General features: G+C 41.4%; 1 protein-coding gene across 1 annotated transcript in view; it reads right to left on the minus strand.

Annotated features, from left to right (window-relative positions):
- Positions 1 to 20120, minus strand: part of LOC120956524 (neural-cadherin-like) — a 285145-nt gene that overhangs the window by 155439 nt on the left and 109586 nt on the right. Inside the window, exon 4 of the mRNA XM_049609789.1 lies at positions 10048 to 10621. Within this exon, the coding sequence (XP_049465746.1) occupies positions 10048 to 10081 (34 nt within the window). The 5' untranslated portion in view covers positions 10082 to 10621. The remainder of the gene's footprint in view (positions 1 to 10047; positions 10622 to 20120) is intronic.

A 20120-nucleotide genomic window follows, 5' to 3' on the forward strand; every position in this document is an offset into this window, starting at 1 on the left:
GATAAAATTTATCCGATCGGTTAATTTGCTCGAATCCACCGGTGGAATTTATTTTCCACCGATGGATAATTTTCTCCACCGGTGGATAATTTCTCCACCGGTGGATAACTCTTTCCGATTCGAGTAGCCATTGATTTTGCCTATCTGTCAATCACACTTTTGTTTACATTTAGAGGTGTTGTTTTGCGGAATGAATAAAATAGTAAATTTGGCTTATTTACGGACCATCTAGTGAAGAATCCACACCAGGCCTTAGACAGTACTGACTGTAGGCCTATTCAAACAATCCGGGTAAAGTGTAAAACGGGTTGTAGGCTGAACAAGTCTAGTTGAAACAAAATCGTATGAACTGGAGGACGAGGTTTGAATCCTTTCTGAGCTTGCCACCTTCCCTGATGCTTGTCCTGTGCCATATACCATGTGCGTCCATCAACTCCAGCCACCGCGAACGTTGGATCTGTGAACGTCCGTATTTTAGGCCCTCGTGCAAAAATATATTGAAACAACGCGGTACACTTATTCCGTGCAATAAGTGTTCGCGCCCAAACGGTTCGCTCCGACAGTGAACCAGTTGCAGCGCGTGTGAAACACGCAGCAGAAGAAAGAGAGAGAAGTTCTAGAATTCTTAACGTTAACGTTTTTGCATTATTCTCGTGCGCGATCGAATTTATTCTCTCACACCCACACATATGAATTTCTTACGATTCTCTCCCATGCGCGAACGGTTAAAAGCGCGAGCCAGCGCTGAGAGAGCTGTTGTTGATTTAGAACTTGCGAAGCAGACAGACGTGCAAATAAACACAACCAGTCCTGTTTTGGCACTCCAGTCCTGTTTTGGAGTGTATCAATTCCTCGTGTTAGGCACAAAGAAAATCGGTCTTCCTCCAGGCTGAAGCTAGTGGGTTTTTCACCGGTTGTTCTCCGCCAGGTGGAGGCCTTACAACCCTCCACTGTTTTCTGCTTTTCCCACGTTGGGGCAGCGCAGTCCCCAACAATAAGGAGTGTCCGAAACCGCTCACGGTCTCTCGCCCTCGCCAGTCCATTATCCTGGCCTTAATGACTGACGCCTCCAAGTCATCTGGCCACTTAAATTTAAACCTACTACGCCCTCTCCGCAATTGCGGATTTAACCGTAAGCGGACTGATTGGCCGCAGGAGGCTCCGTGGATATAAAGTCCAGCATATATGGTGTGTACAGTAGTCTCATCGCGGGCCTCCATGAACGATAGAGGCACCATGGACGAAGGGACTCAAAGACTACAGGGGCCCATATATGAGGGATTCCGACCAATACCCCCCACTCCCCCAAGAAAAAAAATTAAGGTGTATTTGATTCAAAGCCAAGAGATGAAATCTCCCCCCACCCTCTCTCCCTGCACAACACCTGGGACGATCGTTTCCATGCCTTGAACAAGGACCGTCCACTGAAGACTGGCGAGCTTGATACGACAATGAGTGTGCTTCTACACATACGATGATGATTGCGTCAGATTTGATAAAAATAAAATAACTACGTTAAAATTGTAATGTATGTGATTCAGAAGAGAAGCTATTCAAGTGTACATATTCGTTTAAATGGATGAACAAAAAAATTCATTGGGTGACACGTTTGTCACGAGGCGTGGAACATAGCGATGTGTGTGTCAATCCGAACACTCCCGGGCTGTACCCTTCCATAAGCGACCCTGAGTTTTTGGGGATAGTCCGGAAGGTACAAGTAGGCACAACACCTTCGATAGGTGCAAAACAACGCAAACGATTCCGACCGGAACTCGCCGCTCCAACGGATATGAGTTGCTTATAATTTCTTGTACCTAGTGATAATACTGGTCTTCCCAATCTCGTTGCATTTACGTGTCGGAACCGATTCTAACATGCCATAAGGCCATAACATAAGGTTGGATAAAAGAGAAGGATTAGCAGAAAAAGATTTTTTTGGTTTCTTATTTCTTAGCTTGAACTATAAAAACTAGATACCTGTTATAAACCTAAATTTATATGTTTTGATTATTTATTTAAAAAAACAGGTAAATTTATATTTTCTAAAAAATAATATTTTAGCTAAATCGAGTGATAAAGCATCTTAAATAACTCTAACAGCGATAAAACATCTTTTTTTGCGAGCTGTGAAACATGGTTTTTAATATTATTTAGTTTTCCACTGTTATATCAACTGGGGTGGAGCAGTAGATATGGCTATCCGACTGAAATGGTTTTTTTTATATGAAGTTTTCAACTGCATATCCCACTGCTCGACTTTTTAACCACGTTGCTATGGCGGCACACACCATTCCACTCCACTGCCAAACCGATCGGTTAGCGAAGATTCTGATTGAGAAAACGCAATTGGATACCATTGGAATTTTGCTAACCGATCGGCTAAATTATCCACTCCGTTATCGACTTTCGTTCGCGATGAGGCCCAATGATATCAAATCTACACAAATTCACTGAACCAGCCATCACCAACCATCAACGCGATGATCACGGGTTATATCTGCCGGTAATTCCAAAACCTCAGCATGCAAACAAAAAAAACAGCAACACATCAAACGAGCAACGATGGTTTTTCCAGTGTCAATTTTCAGTTCAAAAATGAAACCACCACGGTAACGGCCAGCGTGACAAAATGAATACTTTTTAATAAAGTTATAAAAAATAGTACCCATTTGACAGTGAACTGCGGGGAGAGATGACAGTGTACTGCGTTAAAATCCGGTTGCTCGTCATAACAAATATTAATAATAACAACAGCAGCCTGCGCTACTTCATTGCTGGAAGGAAAGTTACACTGACTGTGTGTACGGAATCGATTGCCATGGATTTCAGCATTTTTTTTTATGGTGGAATAAAAATATCATCAGCTTAATCGCCAGTCCATAAAAAGTTGACGGTAACCATTAAACCGGAACACAATCCGGTTGTGGACGGCTTACGGTTGACTAGCTCATGGTAACCGGTTCAGTCCGATAATATGACCGAATCCTGAGGAAGCACACACACACACATATTGGCGATTATGATCGGAACAGAACCGTGTAAAGAAGTACCGTTCAAAAGTCGTTGTCGAAGGGAAATGCAGAGCTGGACAAACCTACATTCTAGCGGGTTGAGCTGGAAGGTCATTAAATTTTCACATTCTTTATTGCATCTCATGCTGCAGGCGGCTGTGGCCAATATCAACGACAGGCGTCGACCAAAGCCATCAAACGGCTGGGTTGGTTTGTTGCTTTCATTTATACATTTTTTTCTGTTCATATTGGAAAGGTTTGGTCGGGATGGTGCATGTAGATTGTGTTTCGTTTTTCACTCAAAACCTATTCCCTTGATTTCAACTGATTTGTAGTGGATGGTACAATGGCACAGCTTCAACAAGACTATGCTCTTAAAGTTTCCGTGCCAGTTTGTGATTACATCGTCCTACTAGTGAATTTTGATGGCGTCAGATTTTTGATTGAGCCATTGGATAACTCCTTTTTTCCAAGAATTTATTACCAATTTTCAATTTTCCACACAATGATTCAGTGAAATCCGGTGCAATCTCCGCTAAAACTTGACCAAGAGGGCATCCAGTCTACTACGAAGTATGCTCGACTTGTCTCTTGTTTTTTAATGCAGAGCGCGCCGGAGCTTGATTTTACTTGTTTTTTGTGTGTTTTTTTATCTTATCTTTTTTTAAAATAGATAATAAGCAGCGCTGGATGCCATCGTTTGATGGGTGTCATAAAAAAACATGGCAATATAATTTTAAACTCTACCACTTACAAACAGAATTTTTTATGTGTGTTTTGCTTGAACATATTTTGCGAACTATTGAAGTGACTACGTTCTGCGCTCTCAAGATCCTAAGGCCATGTAAGATGTAAGATAATGTTAATAAAGCTGCAATAAAGTGCTTTAAGTATGGTGCTTTAAAAATGTATATCCCACGGACTGAGTAACACTTCTTCTTCTTCTTTGGCACAACAACCGTTATCGGTCAAGGCCTGCCTTGTACCCACTAGTGAAGTGAGCTTTGGCTTTCAGTGACTTATTGTTACCATACCAGGATTATCAGTCCTAACCATAATCGGATCACTTATTCACAAAAAAAGTGTTTAGAAAAGATTTTCATTCCGTTGTCAACCTTAATTGAATAATGATCGTTTAGAAAAGAGCTCTTACAACGGGAAACCTGAACAAATAGTATCATTACATCATTTATACATATACAAAATAGCCCTCGTCAAAAGATGGTTTTTTTATCTCGATATACAAATCAAGGAAGCGTACAATAGGACAAATTCGTTGATGAGCGGCTGGCACTACACTGACAGCTGGACACACTCGTACAACAAGGAACAGAAATGAACTCGACACAGAACGCTGGCCTGAACCCCAACAAACGGTCCTCGAAAGCCAAAGGAAATGTTGGGTGATAACTCATGTCAAAACTATGCTGGGTTCCTGGCAGACAGGACTTGTCTTCTTTTTTATTATTGGTAAATTGTCCAGCATTGGCTGATGTTCTCGGGATAGTGACAGGGTTTCCTCTCTCGTTTGCTTTTTTTCTGTTGCTGTTTTAAGACAGCTCTTGGAATTGGACTAAACATGGCCAGTGTTGGGCGATGCTTTGATTGTCATGCAAACGATGACATGACAAGCAAAACGGTGGAATTTCGGATTGGGTCCGTCGGGCAGACGGTGTGATCATTTTCTGCTGGTGAGTATCGTTTCGGGAGCGAAAGATTCAAACATACACTCATCATACGTTTTCGTTTTGATTGATTTGTTGGGGCAAAGAGGGAATTTCGATTAGAACATGATGAATAGAGTGTGTGACTAGCGAGCCGGTCAAAGGGGGGCACAGGGTTTGCAATGTGATTGTAATAAATCCATAAACATGAGGCATGAAGGCTTACACGCATGACGATGATGATGATGGGGAAGTATTCAAACTGACCTACGGCGTCTTGCGAGTGGACCATCATCACAGTCAGTCAGTCAGTCGGAGGGATGTAAATGGATTATTGTCAGCTATTACTACCATCACAATTTTTTCCTCTCTCGCTCTACAATTCCTACGATGGATCAAACCATTAAACCTGGCGGACTGTAGGATCAGCTGGTTTGAAACGGAAATGACGGTCCCTATGTTTTATGGTACGGTGATGTTTGAATGATTTTGGGCCGATTATTTTTTATGGTTCCGAAATGAGAGGGTCCATACGAGTTGGTGAAACAATTCATCGTGAAACGATCGTCCTTACTTGTTCACCGCCATTACAGTGAGCGGTAAAACAAATTGATTGCTCTGATTGATTGAAAAGGTCTTGTTGAGGGTCACATTATTTTTTTTTGTGTAATGTCACATAAGTTTTGTGTGTAGCCACAAACATTTTACTGATGAATTCATATGCACATTCATTTACTTTACATTAACAGGAATGGTTGTGAAATATTAATTTTATTTTAATCTGATTCACGCAACGTAAGCTCAGTCGTACTTTTGAGTTTATATTAAGAAAAAGTGTAAATGATATTTCTACCATTTACAACGAATGTTCTGACACCGGCCCACGAACCAGCAATTATTCAGTTAATTTCCACCATCTCCATTATGACAGTCCTTTAATCATACCCTCTCAGCTGCGTTGTACTTTCAGTAGCTTCGACCAACACCCGATCAATCAACGCCACAAATATGTCACAATCGACAAACGTTGTGGTTTATGGCCTCCCTTTGCACGCGTGCCTATGTGTTGTGAATGTACAAACACCCTTCGTTAAATGATTGATATGTTTGATGCAAACCACACGGCCAGCCTTTGCGAGAACGTATGTGTGGTTGAATTTCAATCTTCAGCTGGTTTGGTTGCGGTGCATTCCACCGCCAATGCGTTAGTCACTGATCAGCCCAAAGTGAAAAGCAACAGCTCCACTAAAATTGAGCAAAAGTACAACAAAAAAAAACAGCATGATCTACCAAAACCTCTATGGCTGAAGGGAATTAAATTATCACCAATGAGGCAACAACGATGTGTTTATGAACAGGGTATGCGCAAGAGGATAAGTTAACAACCACTCAAAATAGTTCAGCAACATTAATTTTGAAGTTGACCCCGACAACCACTGAGCGGTATGCATTGAATGTGCTGCAATTTAAACATTCCGAGGTCACAAGCGGCCGCTTCAACGCTGAAGCAATATTAATGCGACGATCGATGCGCTGCATATCAATTAATTATCATTATTCAATTACCAGCGTCATAATTAATTTGGATGATGATTCGCCTTTATTGTGACAACAATTTGCATCATCATAAATTGGTCTCGGTTGATCGGTGTCATTTGTTTTACCACTGCCTGAAACGTTTGGATGCGTTCATAAGTTTAAGTGGCAGCTGCTCTCAAAGGATATCAAAAAGTGTGGCCTACACATAAAAAACACAAAAACGCATTCAAAGGACAGAATTTGTATTCATTGACGATCAGTGACGTTATCGGTAGAGTCAGAAAGTCCACAAAAACCTTTAAAAAGCAAACAAAAAATAATTTCGACACAAACAATAATCGTGACGTAATTTGTGCAATACTACCACGATAGGAATAAAAAAGAAGCTAAAAAATACAACAAAGACCACACTGATTGCATGCTTCATTGCAACAATGCAATGAATACGTCAGTATAAATACACATTATTTATGCCTTTATGATAATTCATCACGACACAAAATACTTTCGAGCCAACCGTACGCCAGTAGCTTATCCTTGGAACTGCAGCGCATACGTACCTTTGTTTGCAGCAGAGAAGATAGCACAAAGGGTCAGTCAGCGTTGATCCGGAAGTGTGTATGACAAGCGTTTGCAAATAATATACTTTGCTACATTTTTCCTGTTATGTCCTCCGCACAAGCGATGCAAAATGCATGCATATTGTGTATTATTGTGTGAAATTGATAGCATAAACGAGGTCTTAAATCTCATTCCAAGTTTTTTATTTATGACGTATAATTTCTCACTTGTTTTTGAAAATTAAAGCAAGAAATGGAAAATTCTCTTGCAATCTAATACCAGAGTCATTTAGTTTTATGTTGTAGAGTACTATAGCTTAACAAATATTTAGCAACTTAGCAACTGAGCAACTAATTATAGGAAGGATATCCAAGTATTGTAGCAGCATACTATAAAGTGTGAATAATACTTGTACTAAAACCGCTAATTAATTTTAGTACAAAATGTGCTATAATGTAGATATAGTTTCATATACCGAAAAGAAAGCATATACTAAAATTAACATATCGTTATAGCACCGGTTCAAAATAAATTTTATGGCAAAGTTTTAAGGAACCGAGGCAATGATACTCAGCTTTTTTATTGCGAAAACATCACTTCGCTAGGAGCTTTATAGCACACTGAAGGATATTTTACCATAAAATTATGTTTCCATAATCCAACAAACGAAAGGATTCTCATGATGCGTAAAATGCAATGCGGCATATTGTACTCGCTGAATAAGTTTCAGTGTGAAAGTTTAGGTTTTAAAAGCTTTCTTTCGCGATTTGCTGAGCTTTCGAATAGCTTGTACTGAACCAATTACAACAATATCGTCTTAGTTTTATGGTGCAAAACATCATTCTAATCAAACAAATTTAAATCAAATTGTATGTCCTTTTGTTTGATTAATGGCATCATTTCAGATAAATAAGTTATCTGAAATGATGGCCTTAAACTTAGTAAAGGAAATGTAATTTTATTAGAACTTAATTGATCAGAATGTTGCATTTTTTCATTTGATTTTTATAAATGTTATACTGTCAAATACAATGTACACCACACCCTATCGAATCGTGCATTCTTTATCAATTCCTTAATGTATCTTATAAGTAAAACTAAAACGCTCAAACCTATTGATGAAAAGTTTGCTATATTTTTTTCTGTTTCCCACTATCTTGCTTAGAGGTAACACTGAACATAGTTCAATCGAGTTTAGGATTCACACTGAGAAAATTCTGCTTCTCGCCGAACGCTAAACCACATCAGTCTCTTTTCGAAACACATCAAAACAAAATGCTGCACGCACTCGCTTGTTCGCCTGCTTACTACCAGAAGGTTAATCTTCAATGCAAATGAAGCCATCCGGGGAATTGAAACTCAAGATCAAACGGAACCATTCGACGGGGTTGCTCGAAGGTACGACTTCAGCGAAGAAGCGAAAACTACCGAAGCTGCGATACCACGTGCTGCATTCGAGAAGGTGAGATAAAACCGTAGCTATGACGGTCTTTTTTCTGGTAAAGTGGAAGATGATGATTTTATCGTTCGTGTTTTGTGATCGTATGCTGTCCCCGGATGGGTTTACCTTGTCCCTTTTTTTCTACTCCTTTTCCCCTCGTTTGGTTGATGCTGCGTGTTTTTTGCCCCCTTTTCTCCCAATATCACAATACGGCGTGCGTACGTTTCAAAGCTCAATTCGTTTATCGTTTGTTGTTGGGAGAAAAGCGAATTAAAAAAAGGTTCAACTCATAGAGAAGCTCCAAATATCTTCAAGAGTCCTTTTTTCATGACAAACACAAGCACAAAGACCATTGGTGCGTCAATCACTGCAGTAGTGTCATCACTGTCCGCACAAGTATCAATTAGGGTGGTAATTTTGGGACCGAGATTTGAGATCGCGCCCGATCGTTGCTCGGATAACGTGCTTTTATTTTGCAGCTTGTTTCTGCCTTTTTCACAGAATGTCCCTCAGATGGGGCGCCGGTCCAAAGATGTCTGCTATGGCAGTGGGTTGCTCGGTAGACGAATAAGAGTGATAATTTGAGCTGTTGTCCGGGTAGGTTCGAAACCGTCAAAAGTTTTACTTCTCTCTTTCGCCCCTTAGTACCGTGGTGGAAGGTTCCTATTTCTTCTTTACACTGCGCTTGTTAAAAGTGTGACAAGGCAAACGAGCCGAAGAAAGCAAGCCACTAAGTAAGAGCCCTTTCAAGACGCTTTGGCCTCACGGTCGTGTCCGTTTTAACGATGGTTGACAGTTAAATTTGTTTTATGCGCTCGTCGAGTGTTAATATAAAGTAAAAATAGAACGATAAAGAATCAAAAAGAAGACGGAGCATACAAGCGACAGGAGCCATCCCGTGGCACACATTATCGCATCGGTTGCTGCTGTACAACGGCTTCCGGTACACGATGATGGAGGTAAAATAGGGGACACGCCTTGGAAAGTTGACTTTTTGAAGATAAAATTAAAAAAAAAGACATCCACTAGCCGTGAGACCGGTAAAAGAACAGACTCGTATTGCTTTGCCGTGTGGCGTGTGCTTTATCTAAGTGTAATGTTCCACCTGATAGCAGCCATCGCCTTTGCACCATACCGTACCACTCGATTAAGGCCACGGGGCGGCAAGAAAGCGATGGAAGAAGCCAGAAGAATCTTTTAGATGACCATCGTTGTCTAGTTACTCGTCTCGTAAGACAAAAAAGAAAGCCTCATTGCCGTATGAACTGGTCTGGCGCAGTGTTTCCTGCTTGGACTGGATGGATTCGTTGAGTGTCTTTGTTTTGATTGCCCTGACAAGATTGAATGAAATTCTCAATCAATTAGTTGAAGTACCGGCAGGAGGCATCCCTACAATGTAATGGATTGTCTTCTTCTCCTTTTGTGAAGGAGAGTCTTATTCCCATTAAGTGTGCATACATAAATGTTGTTCTATTGAAACTCTTTATCACAAAGCGGTAGAAAGCTTCAACCTAAGAACGGGTAGTTGCTGTGAGAGGGTATACTAATCAGTGCAATTATGTTGAAGTATGTGCAACTTCTAAACGGAGGTCCATGTACTAGGTCAATCGTAAATCTGAAAAACGCCTTTTTCAACATTACAAACCTTAGCGGAATACCATTTTAAAATTCACGGTTCAACTTCTGTTTCACATTGAAATAATAATGAAATCAATAACGACACACTGCTGCGTAAAATAGAGCAATTTGTGACACTTTCTTTGATAAACAATTATATATAATATACCCCATTGCGACTATAAAATGTTGTTAATACAATAGCAACACTCACCTATTATTATTTGCAGCAATCCAACCACATTCATTGGGATCGTCTAGTAATGGATCGTCTGGATGCAGCATAAAAAGAAGGACCTGTTGTCTTTCGTCCAGCGCGTCGTATTAGTTTGCTTTTCTTGCGGAGTTTGATCGTTTTTGCTTTCAAATGCACCAGATAGTTTCATCAATTTTTTATACACTCTTGACCTGCCGATATTTTTCTGCACTTCCAATCACTAGAGCCTGTGGCACCACTGTCCACTGGCATCACTTAACTGTCAGCACGGTTTAATCATTTAACGATGATTTGAAGTAGTTTCAGCATCGCACTTGCCTCAGTAATGTGGCATTCACTGTAAAGTGGTCTTAAGTCATCGGCAAGTTATGGTATCAGCTTATCTTACACTTCGTATAGTTTGATCTCAATTTTCTGTGTGCATATGAGTGTTGACTTAAACGATGCCACTCGGTGAGGAGAATAAAATTCATGCACAGCTGGTCACCGCCAGTTTTTGGGAATTGCGTTGCGTATTTTATCACTCACCGTCAAACGCGCCAGCGCTTCTTCTGTGGCTCCTGCGCAATGTCTGAAAAAAAAAAAAACGTTTCAAGAGAAATGAAGCACAAAAAACACAACTTTAGAGTGGTGAAATTCAAACAGAGAATGGGAAGAAAAGTACACAAGCAGTGATAAGAAAATTGTGTTAGTATTCCATCGGGAACAGCTCAGGTAGAACCTGCTGCTGTTCTCTGCTCAACCGCAGGACCTTGAGAAACACCTAAAATGGATGAAAAAAGTACGAGAAAACGGCGGATGGTGAAGGGAAGGCAGAAGAAAGAGAGAAATACATCGAAACTTTTCCAGCGGCCAATGTTTGCAATCATCCAATCGAACCGCTGAGCAAGCAGCAGCGGCAAACAGGACATGACTGGAATTTTTTAAACCAAAACCGCTTGCCCCAATCAAACGGAGAAGCCAAACCGATCCGTAAGGAAGCTTTCGCTCTTCTTCTTGTGGTGCAAAATGCGCTTTCCTTTCACGCGGTAAAGCTTAACCTGCGGTAAAACTCAAACGAGAGTACCGAATTTTCAGCATTTTGGTTCTTTTTTTCAGAAGTAAATGGAGGACCAGGAAGGAGTGCAGGCGGCAAAACCTTTAAGAGCAGTTTAAGGGCAGCAGAAATAGATTTGTTACAGCTGATAATAGCTGACCTCGATGGGAAAATTTCCAACTCTCCTGCTCAGTGCATACAAAAAAAATCAGTATTCCAACCGAGCGTCCAAGTATTCCCAAACCCGCTTAAAACCTCCTTTATTGCCCGGGATCATGATTCCGGGAACAGTTCGAAGCTCATTAAACAGCCCTTGAGTTACTGATGGGGAGGTGGTTTATTTCTACATCTTTTCCCCGGTACTTTTCTTTCAGTTAAGGCTTGGACCAAATGGTGCCCCTCCCGGATGCCCCAGGGGGAGCCACTAAGTCACTTCTCCATTTACCTTGTGCCATGCTGTGGTGCACCATTATAGTGCTGGTGTCAGGAGTTAATGAGTGCGACGATAATGGGCATCGTCCGTACGGTAAACTAATTTAGAAGATTTATAGCCATCAATTGGCTTAGGTAGAAAGAGGTAGGTGCTGTGGCCACAATGACCAAAAGGGATCAGTAAATTCCCGAATTCCATGTGATCATGAGTGTCATAATTTAAGGAAAGAATAATTGATTCCCTCTCCACAATCGTGCGCAGCTGTTCGAGAGAGCTACAAATAAAGGCATTGAGATCGAACTAATCACTTTGCATATTCTGATGTGCACCAGCGCATTTGTTTGGCGCTTATCGCCATAATTTACGAACAAACAAAAAACTTGACCTAAATGGCACAGGGCCAGTATTGTGTTACGGGCTGAATTTAAATTGTTCACTGTTATGAATATTCAAACGAATAAAATGAACGAAATCTAAGGCACCGATACGTTATTTCTCGATAAAGAGCACTTTAAGTAATAAATTTCTCTCGAAACACCCTAGCCCACACTTATACACCGAACACAGAGCTCGGTGTTGCTGGTAATCGAAGATAGCAACATTGTACAAGAAAACCAACACCTTATTGATGTTAAGCTTGGAGCGTATCTTTCTGTTGGAGTTTTGCGGTTACGGCCACATCTGCTACTGCGAAGATGAATGCATAGCACCCGCTTCACAGCAACATATTATGAAACTAATGTAACTCAGCTCAAACTCGTCAACGACATTTAAACCACGCTGCGGTTGGCCACACAAAATTGCGTGTGCAAACTTTAGCTCGCACTCAGCTCCAGAAATTTACAGAAAAACAACACCCTCTGGTAGCTCTTTAATTATGCACCAAATGGTTAAACGCTGCCCAATTTCCTTCCTCATTTAAAAGAATTGTTGGAAAGCGCGTAGAAAATAGCCGTTAAAATTTAAAATATGCGCTTGTTCATTTTTTTATTTCCGAGCCGTTGATGGTTTCAAACCATGCTCTCGTAGGCCTGGTAGTTTGTTCAGCAACCATTGAGCTCTTGTGACAACAGTCGATGCTTTAAATCCTCGCGCAACAGCATCGATCCCGATGACAGTTGCTTCCTTCGTTCGGAATCACCTATACCACATCCCGGCACACAGGGACCTCATTTCCCGTGACATGGCAGTTGTGGGGTGGTGAAAAGTTATTTCTCAAACTGTGTGGCAATTTTCCCCGTAGATAAATGACTGTGAGCTGTCGGGGCTTATGGTATCGCGCGAGCTGGCGGTTTTTAGTGTCACCGGCACGCGATGAGGAATCGTTTGTCGTGCAACCGTCCGCGATGGTGGAATGGGCGAGCGATGGCTGTGAAACATTATCAGTCTTATTTTCAACCGCCGCTAATGCGCAGGGCTGGAAGGTTGTCGGTAGGTCTCCAACCGGCACCAACCCAGGGTTGGATAATTTAAACCGGTACGACCGCTGAACAATGCAAAAATCAGAAAACAAAACGCTCAAGAGCACAGAAAGGAAATAACAGAAGAAGGCACATACAGAGTAAATTAACTGGATAGCATTTCGGGTAGGTAGGATCACGATAGTTATAAATCATTGTTTTAAATACACACATACAAACACACACTTACGATGTGGAGCCCGCATTTCGGAGAACTGTTTTGTGCCTGCATTCAACAACGTCGAGTTCAGGGAAACATCTTCTAAGAAAAGCATCAAGGTTATTCAAAAGCAATGCGCCCTACGACATGTTCGGTACCATAGCGTAGGGCAAAACGTAAAAACAATCATAAACCAAACCATACACGTAATCGTGTTCCGTTTAAGGACAAACCCCATTCCACACTAGATGAGCGCTACACAATGCAAAGTGTCCGCCAACGGGTTGAGCTACGATACCGTGGGTCAGTACTAGGATCAAATACGAGCCTTTTGTTTTCATTCAACGGTTTTTGTTAAAAAGCGATGAGCCCATCGAAGGGAACCAAGATTTTCCCAAGACGGTCTCTCTTTGTTTGCACCGGAAGGATCGACCTAGCGAAGAACCAATCCGGTGGTCGTTCATTGCAAACGTACAAAAGAGGATGCGTCCCAGACCCAAAAGGAGCATGAATTTTACTTCTGAGAAAAACGGGCGATTGTTGTGCAGGATAAATTTGCGTGACAACCTAAAATAATGCTTGTGTTTGTGTTTTGTATGTTGCGCACAAAGAGTCTCATGGGCAAATGGAATGGATATGGTACTGGATGAAAAATTTAATAATTTACTATAATTATTATTTCGGTGTACAATTCAAACAAAACAACGATGTTCATGAAATCCGTTTTTAACACCTTCCTCGAAACAATGTCTATTTTGTACAATGACACACACAATGTATAAAAAAACCCTTCCAAACTCCATGTACAATACTATCTGACAAACCCAAATCAACTAAATTTTATAGAAATACAAAAAAAAACCTCAAGCGATTCTGTTCTGCTTTGGACAGATATCCACAGTCAGCAAAAAAAAAACCATCATGAACTCTTACCACACGACCTGATGGGACACTGGGTAGCACAATACTTTCAATTTGCATTTCATCGGCCTCAGCTACCACTACACGCATCGTCAGCCAAACGAAACTGCCAATAACCAATGCCGTTAGCCGGCAAACCCACTAGAAGAATGTCCCATTACGACTTCATTCGAGTTGGTGAACCTGCTGATCGAAATCGTACACTCGTAACTGACACACAAACGCATAAGAAACCCGGCTGGTCTATGGTCATGCAATCATAAATTTGCACAAAACCCGGTACGTCTGGATCCCTCCTGCAAATCCACACACACGAACACACTGTCTCTAGGAAGAAGAGGTACAAGTTCCCATTGTTATTGGCATCGCTTTGGCGCCTGAGCGCTCGGTCGCCCGCGGGATGCCCCACAAGATCGCTTCCCGTTGTGGGATGCTTTGCTTTGCAATTGTCGTTGTTCTAAATTTTTATTGCCACACCACCACAGTGCCAGATCTCGCGGGGCTGCGAGCGAAATTGTCCCATTTACCAAGCCTTGCCGCTAGGTTGCACTGTGGCCATACATTGGTTCGATTTCGAAGAACATTAACATCCCAACATGCCACCGTCACCGGGCATGCACATGGGTATGGTGTGCAAGTGCATTCGCTGAAACCACCAACTAACCAAACAGCATACCGAGCGTTAGAATATCGCCATTTCTTCACCATTAAACGCTCGCTGCTTAGGGGCTTTGTCGACTAGGGAAAATGGTGTGGTAGTATTTGTCGGCAAGAGAATGGAGACAACAAGACGGTACAGAAAATGGATGACTTTGGTGTTTCGCCGTTCGATTCAATGTGTATGCGCTCTACATATGCACATGTGTGTATGTGTTTGTGTGCAATGCTCTGACAAATTGCTTTGCCGCGTCGCCACCGAGCGTGTTCAAGAATGCGTTCCACAGAGCGCTCCACTGTTGAATGTCTCCAGTGAGGAAGTTCCGTCGTTCGAGTCGTGGGGGAATATTGGATGATTTTCCCCATGCGGGCACTGCTAACGCTTTGCCAGTGCCATAATCAAGTTGACCTGCGAGGTAGAATACTAGGTTGCTGTGCTTGAATCTGTAGGGATTTACATTTTTTTGCTGAGCTTTTTGGTACACATCGGCTGTTGGGGGTGGGCGATTGTTTGCTGGCGCCGTGACGCTTTCCTAGCACCGGGGATGGGTGTGTCTGTTCGGCGTTCCCGACACGGTTAACCTCACATGAATAAGGAATGAAAAATAATTTCTCTACGTTTTCGTGACAGTTCCTGCTGGAAGTTATAAATAATTGAATTTCGCATCACAGCCGGTTTGTTGTCGGGTGGTATGCTCTGTGGGTGGGTAAGCTTTGGAAGAGCTTTTTCCATCCTATGCGTTAAATTTAGAGTGTATTTCCAAGTTGCTGGAACATCGCCAAGAAAGGAGATTTCGTGTTATTTGTAACAGGTGCTTAAATCCTTTATTTCGATCAGCTTTAAGGGTGTCTTGATCTTGAGGTTAACAGCTTTGCCTCGAAGAAAGATAATCACTTTCAAACACAAACACATTGTAATCTTCTGACTTGTTAATGGTTTACCTTCCCCATAGTCTTTGCGGTGTTTTAGCCAGTTTCTTTGCCTTTGTATTAGAAAACTGCGGAAAAGGGGCGCTAAACAAAGAGACCTTTGAAGGCGATCATCCGCTAAGATGGGTATTTAAATACGGTTTGCTGACAGTAGACATCAATTATGTCATTGAAAACTGTGAATGGTACGGGTGCGGCCAGGTGGAAGATGTTTATTTATAACAAATCTTCTGGTGGAAATTAAAACAGCAGGCCGCTAATGGTCGAGAGGTTCAGCCATAGCCTTTCATTCATTTTCCATTATCATTAAGAAAATCGGTAAACAGCTAAAACTAATGACGCAGAAACCAGTCAGCATATTCTTCAGACACCCGATGTTGGAAAGGAACTCGGTTTATCACAACTTAAAGAAAGTGTGGATTCGGTTAATATTTTGGAAAGAATCACTTCAAAAGAAACATTTGCAGTTCATGCAGCTCGACGTGAAAAAATACCATTGTTACATTTCAACAGTTCTAACATTCTAACAATATCCCTGGGACCATAATTACACATCCGATGGGAACATTGAAAGCATTGAACGCTGGAGAGAAGAAGAGAGAATGAGAATGAGACAGAGCATTAAACAAATGCCACAACAACCACATAAGCTTCTAGCAGCTGTCGTACCACTGCCATGAAGGATTGCTCACAGTAAGAGTGTCCAACAATTTCGTAAAACTTTCGGCAAGAACACTCATCGCATACAGTGTGTTGCTTCCGGTTTGGGCATCACACGCCAGACTTCACACCAGCCAGGAAGCTCATCCAACCGCAGTCGAATGAAATTGTGTTGCCTTTGAGCCTTCGAAAAACATTGCCTCTCTAAAAGTTGGCTTGCCACTGGCAAACGTTTCGGACCCGGAAATGGTTATAAAAGGCTATGCCATGTTCCCGCTTGATCAACATCATGGTCGGTGAAGGGTAGGCAAAAAAAGCTTAATTAGTTGAACAAACAAACAAGCTGTCTTCACTGCCACTATAAGCTGACAAAGCGATGAGTATGTATAGCCCGTGCTTGAAAGTGAATGCTTTAAAGTGACCCATGAGCCTTAAGGTTACTGGAGCCCCTTTAACCTGTCACTGTCCTACATTTTCAAGCTGAATTATATCCTGCTCTAACTGCAATTGTTGAAATACATCAGCACTCTGTACATTCATACGTAAACAGAAGCCAATGAGCAGTTTTTATTATTATTTTGGCAGACAATGTCACTCCACTTTCACACTGCAAAAAGGAAAACTATCCTGCATCCGGCTTAAAGTGGTTGACAACAACCGTTTACCAAATACCACAGCACAAACTTGTCAAGAAGATTTACCAAAAGGAGTGTTGTGAGAGTCGTACCAGAAAGAATTGTTGTGAAATCGGTGGTGCTACAACCGACGAACGACGGCACTTGTCCTGAGATATCGCCATTCGATCACACACGAGCGGACTTGCAGAACAAGTATGCTGCTTGCTGTGCAAACATTATTGAACCCATGGAAATATCATTCAAAGACATTTTCAGAGGTAAACATGAAAACCAAGAAACGACACTAGAGATGAAATGGAGTTTTCTGTTCCAATGCACACGGCAAAGTGTGAAATCAAATTTATGTGATGCTTGTCTACATTCAATCCAAACGGTTTAATTCAAAAATTTAATCGTCATCGTCGTACACGTCACGAGAAAGGCTTGCAGTTTCAGATTTCCGATGTAAATAACACAATCTATTCGTAATCCTCATTGGTGAAAGGGAGTATTTTACAAGACCTCATATTTTGTCATCTTCTTCTTCTTCTTTTTGGCTCAACAACCGTTGTCGGTCAAGACCTGCCTGTACCACTCTACTTGTGGGCTTGGCTTTCAGTGACTTTATTGATCCCCCCATAGTAGGATAGTCAGTCTTACGTATGACGGCACAGTCCATTTGGGGCTTGAACCCGTGACGGGCATGTTGTTAAGTCGTACGAGTTGACGACTGTACTACGAGACCGGCTCATTTGTCATATTTATTTTGTCATACGTTGTTAAAATGGAGGTACGCTGGTGCTTGTACAGGTAATGAACATCAATTTTACATGCTTTACAAGGTTCTAAGCTACAAAACTTGTAACGTCAAAGATAGCTCTATCCCAGCGCAAGCGGTAATTTGATTATTAGCTGACGGTTCTTAAATGTGAATATTTTCATAGAACTCTCACACATTGTAGCTCTTGGTTTATCTATTTGCTTCTTCACTTCATCAATTGATCTTATATAATATTTCGAATGTTTCAACTTTGGTGATGAACTATGTATTGATAGATGTTCTATGAACAACTTTACCTATACCGCGAGCTATGCTTATCCCAGTACAAAAAACAGCTCCCTCAAATGTTCTCAAATCTAAAATAGGTTTTTTTTTTTAAGCAGCGCAGTTAAAACGAAATAAAGTTCAGCATATCTCATTTCAATTGTAAAACCTTTTATCGAATCAGATGTTAGGTGATAAAATATATTTTATTTTCCTAACCCAGGAACCTCATTAGCAAACTTTGTGTAGTGCAGGTGCATGTAACTTATATTCTCATAAAATTTCATAATGTTCATCTGTTTCTTTTTCTATCCCTTTTCACAGATACAGAAGCTCTCGTCCATATTAAATATGTGGAACCTTGTTTGTTGTGTGTATGTGTTTACATTGAAACATGTTCATACCATCTGTACCCTTCTGTCAAGCCTGAGCAACAAGGCAATTCTTTCTAATTGCCTCTAACAAGAAGCAAAAAACGCCTCCAAGCGCATACCCTTACATGAAATTGCTTCAAAATGAAACCTCTTTTCACGCACCATTTCCCTATTGCGCGAGAGTCGCGACAAACGCAACATTACGCCACTGGCAATGCTAACCATCAGCACGCACGCACCTCAACCACCACCACCGTTGCCATTCCACACGTATTTTTAACCGTTGTTTTCCATAAGCTCTCTTGTACGCGCTTGCCATAAAATCGGTAGACGCCTGGTAGTGGTTTGAAGGAGGTGGAAAAGGGCGACGAGCGTTTTTCGCGACGACAGCGTGTCGTGCATACGTAAGTTGGCGTAGTGTCTGCTACAACGTACAATCGCGCTCGGTTGACACAACGGCGACAACGTTGCAGAAAACCTGACCTCCGAAGGATCGAACGGGGTGAGCTGTGTAATGAAAATAAAGCATCCACGATGCTCAGAAACTGTGGAGAGTGTGAGATCTGTTCGGGAGCTTAGAGAATTAAACAGAAAAAAGGGCCCAAAACCCACCCTACAAAACAGACACATAAGAACGTATAATGCTTCTGCTGACAGGTCCACTGAGCGATTTGGTTCGCGATCTGGTCGGGTGGAAAATCGTCCCTTTGGGTCGCTGCTCTGCTACAGCAAAGCACCGAACGGGAGCAAATGAATAATGACAACGAGGAAAATTAAACAAGCGAAGGGGTTTTGACAGCGATGCGTTCGATTTGGTGTAGAGTTTTCGAAGCAGTGACGCTGCTAGGACCATCGCATTGATTTGGATGGACAGCTCACAGACTGGCTGTTGGTAATCGAAAGCAAAAACATCGACTAATCGCAGTAGATGGAGATTAAGGTTGGCTGAGCACAAACAGACAGCCGGAGTTGTTTATACGATATGTTTGACAGTGGAATGATGGGAGCATATTGGCATTGTTACGGGCACTGCATCTGCTGCACACTTGAATATGGCATTATTTTCAATGTTATCTAGGAATTACACGATTATAAATGCGAGCTTTGTTAAGAGCTTGATTTATTTCTGCTAAACTCAGATTATATGTAACATTTGATACATCTTTCATTCTTTGCTATTATTTATGAGTTCAGCTATGCCATTTGTGCTTTTAATAGCATGTTGACTTAACATTTTCTGCATGCTGCATTGGTATTTTCTGTAATAAATATGCATTAAATGAGTGCATGAATAGCGCAACAGCATTTTCCATAGCTCCACCTTGTTGATAGACGCATCTGATTTTCACTAACATAATGTAGTTGCACATTTTTTATCCAGCTTCCCGATTGTGGTGTGGGTGTAAAAAATTGTTCAATCATATCGTTCAATGTTCTTCAAAACATAATTGAACTAGTGTACCAGTTGTTAATTCATCGAATTGATGAACCAATCAATAAAAAGAGAAAACATCACAAAAAATATCTTTCAGCAGCAACCACAACAACACAAATTTACATTTTACCTTTCCTGGCATAATATCCCTCTTCCATCGCACATGCAAGCTATATCCGGAGTAGTACTGTGAAAAATATTTTTGTTCTGGCCTAGGATGGGTAGTGGATTAAACTGCGGTTTAAAAATTGGTTCCATTTAATGATCTGCAGTTCCGCCCGACTTACTGATTATTCAGCGAAAGTGATCATAATTGTGGTTTATTTTTTATAACAAACTTCA

This window comes from Anopheles coluzzii, chromosome 3, assembly GCF_943734685.1.
Source record: "Anopheles coluzzii chromosome 3, AcolN3, whole genome shotgun sequence".
NCBI lineage: Eukaryota > Metazoa > Arthropoda > Insecta > Diptera > Culicidae > Anopheles > Anopheles coluzzii.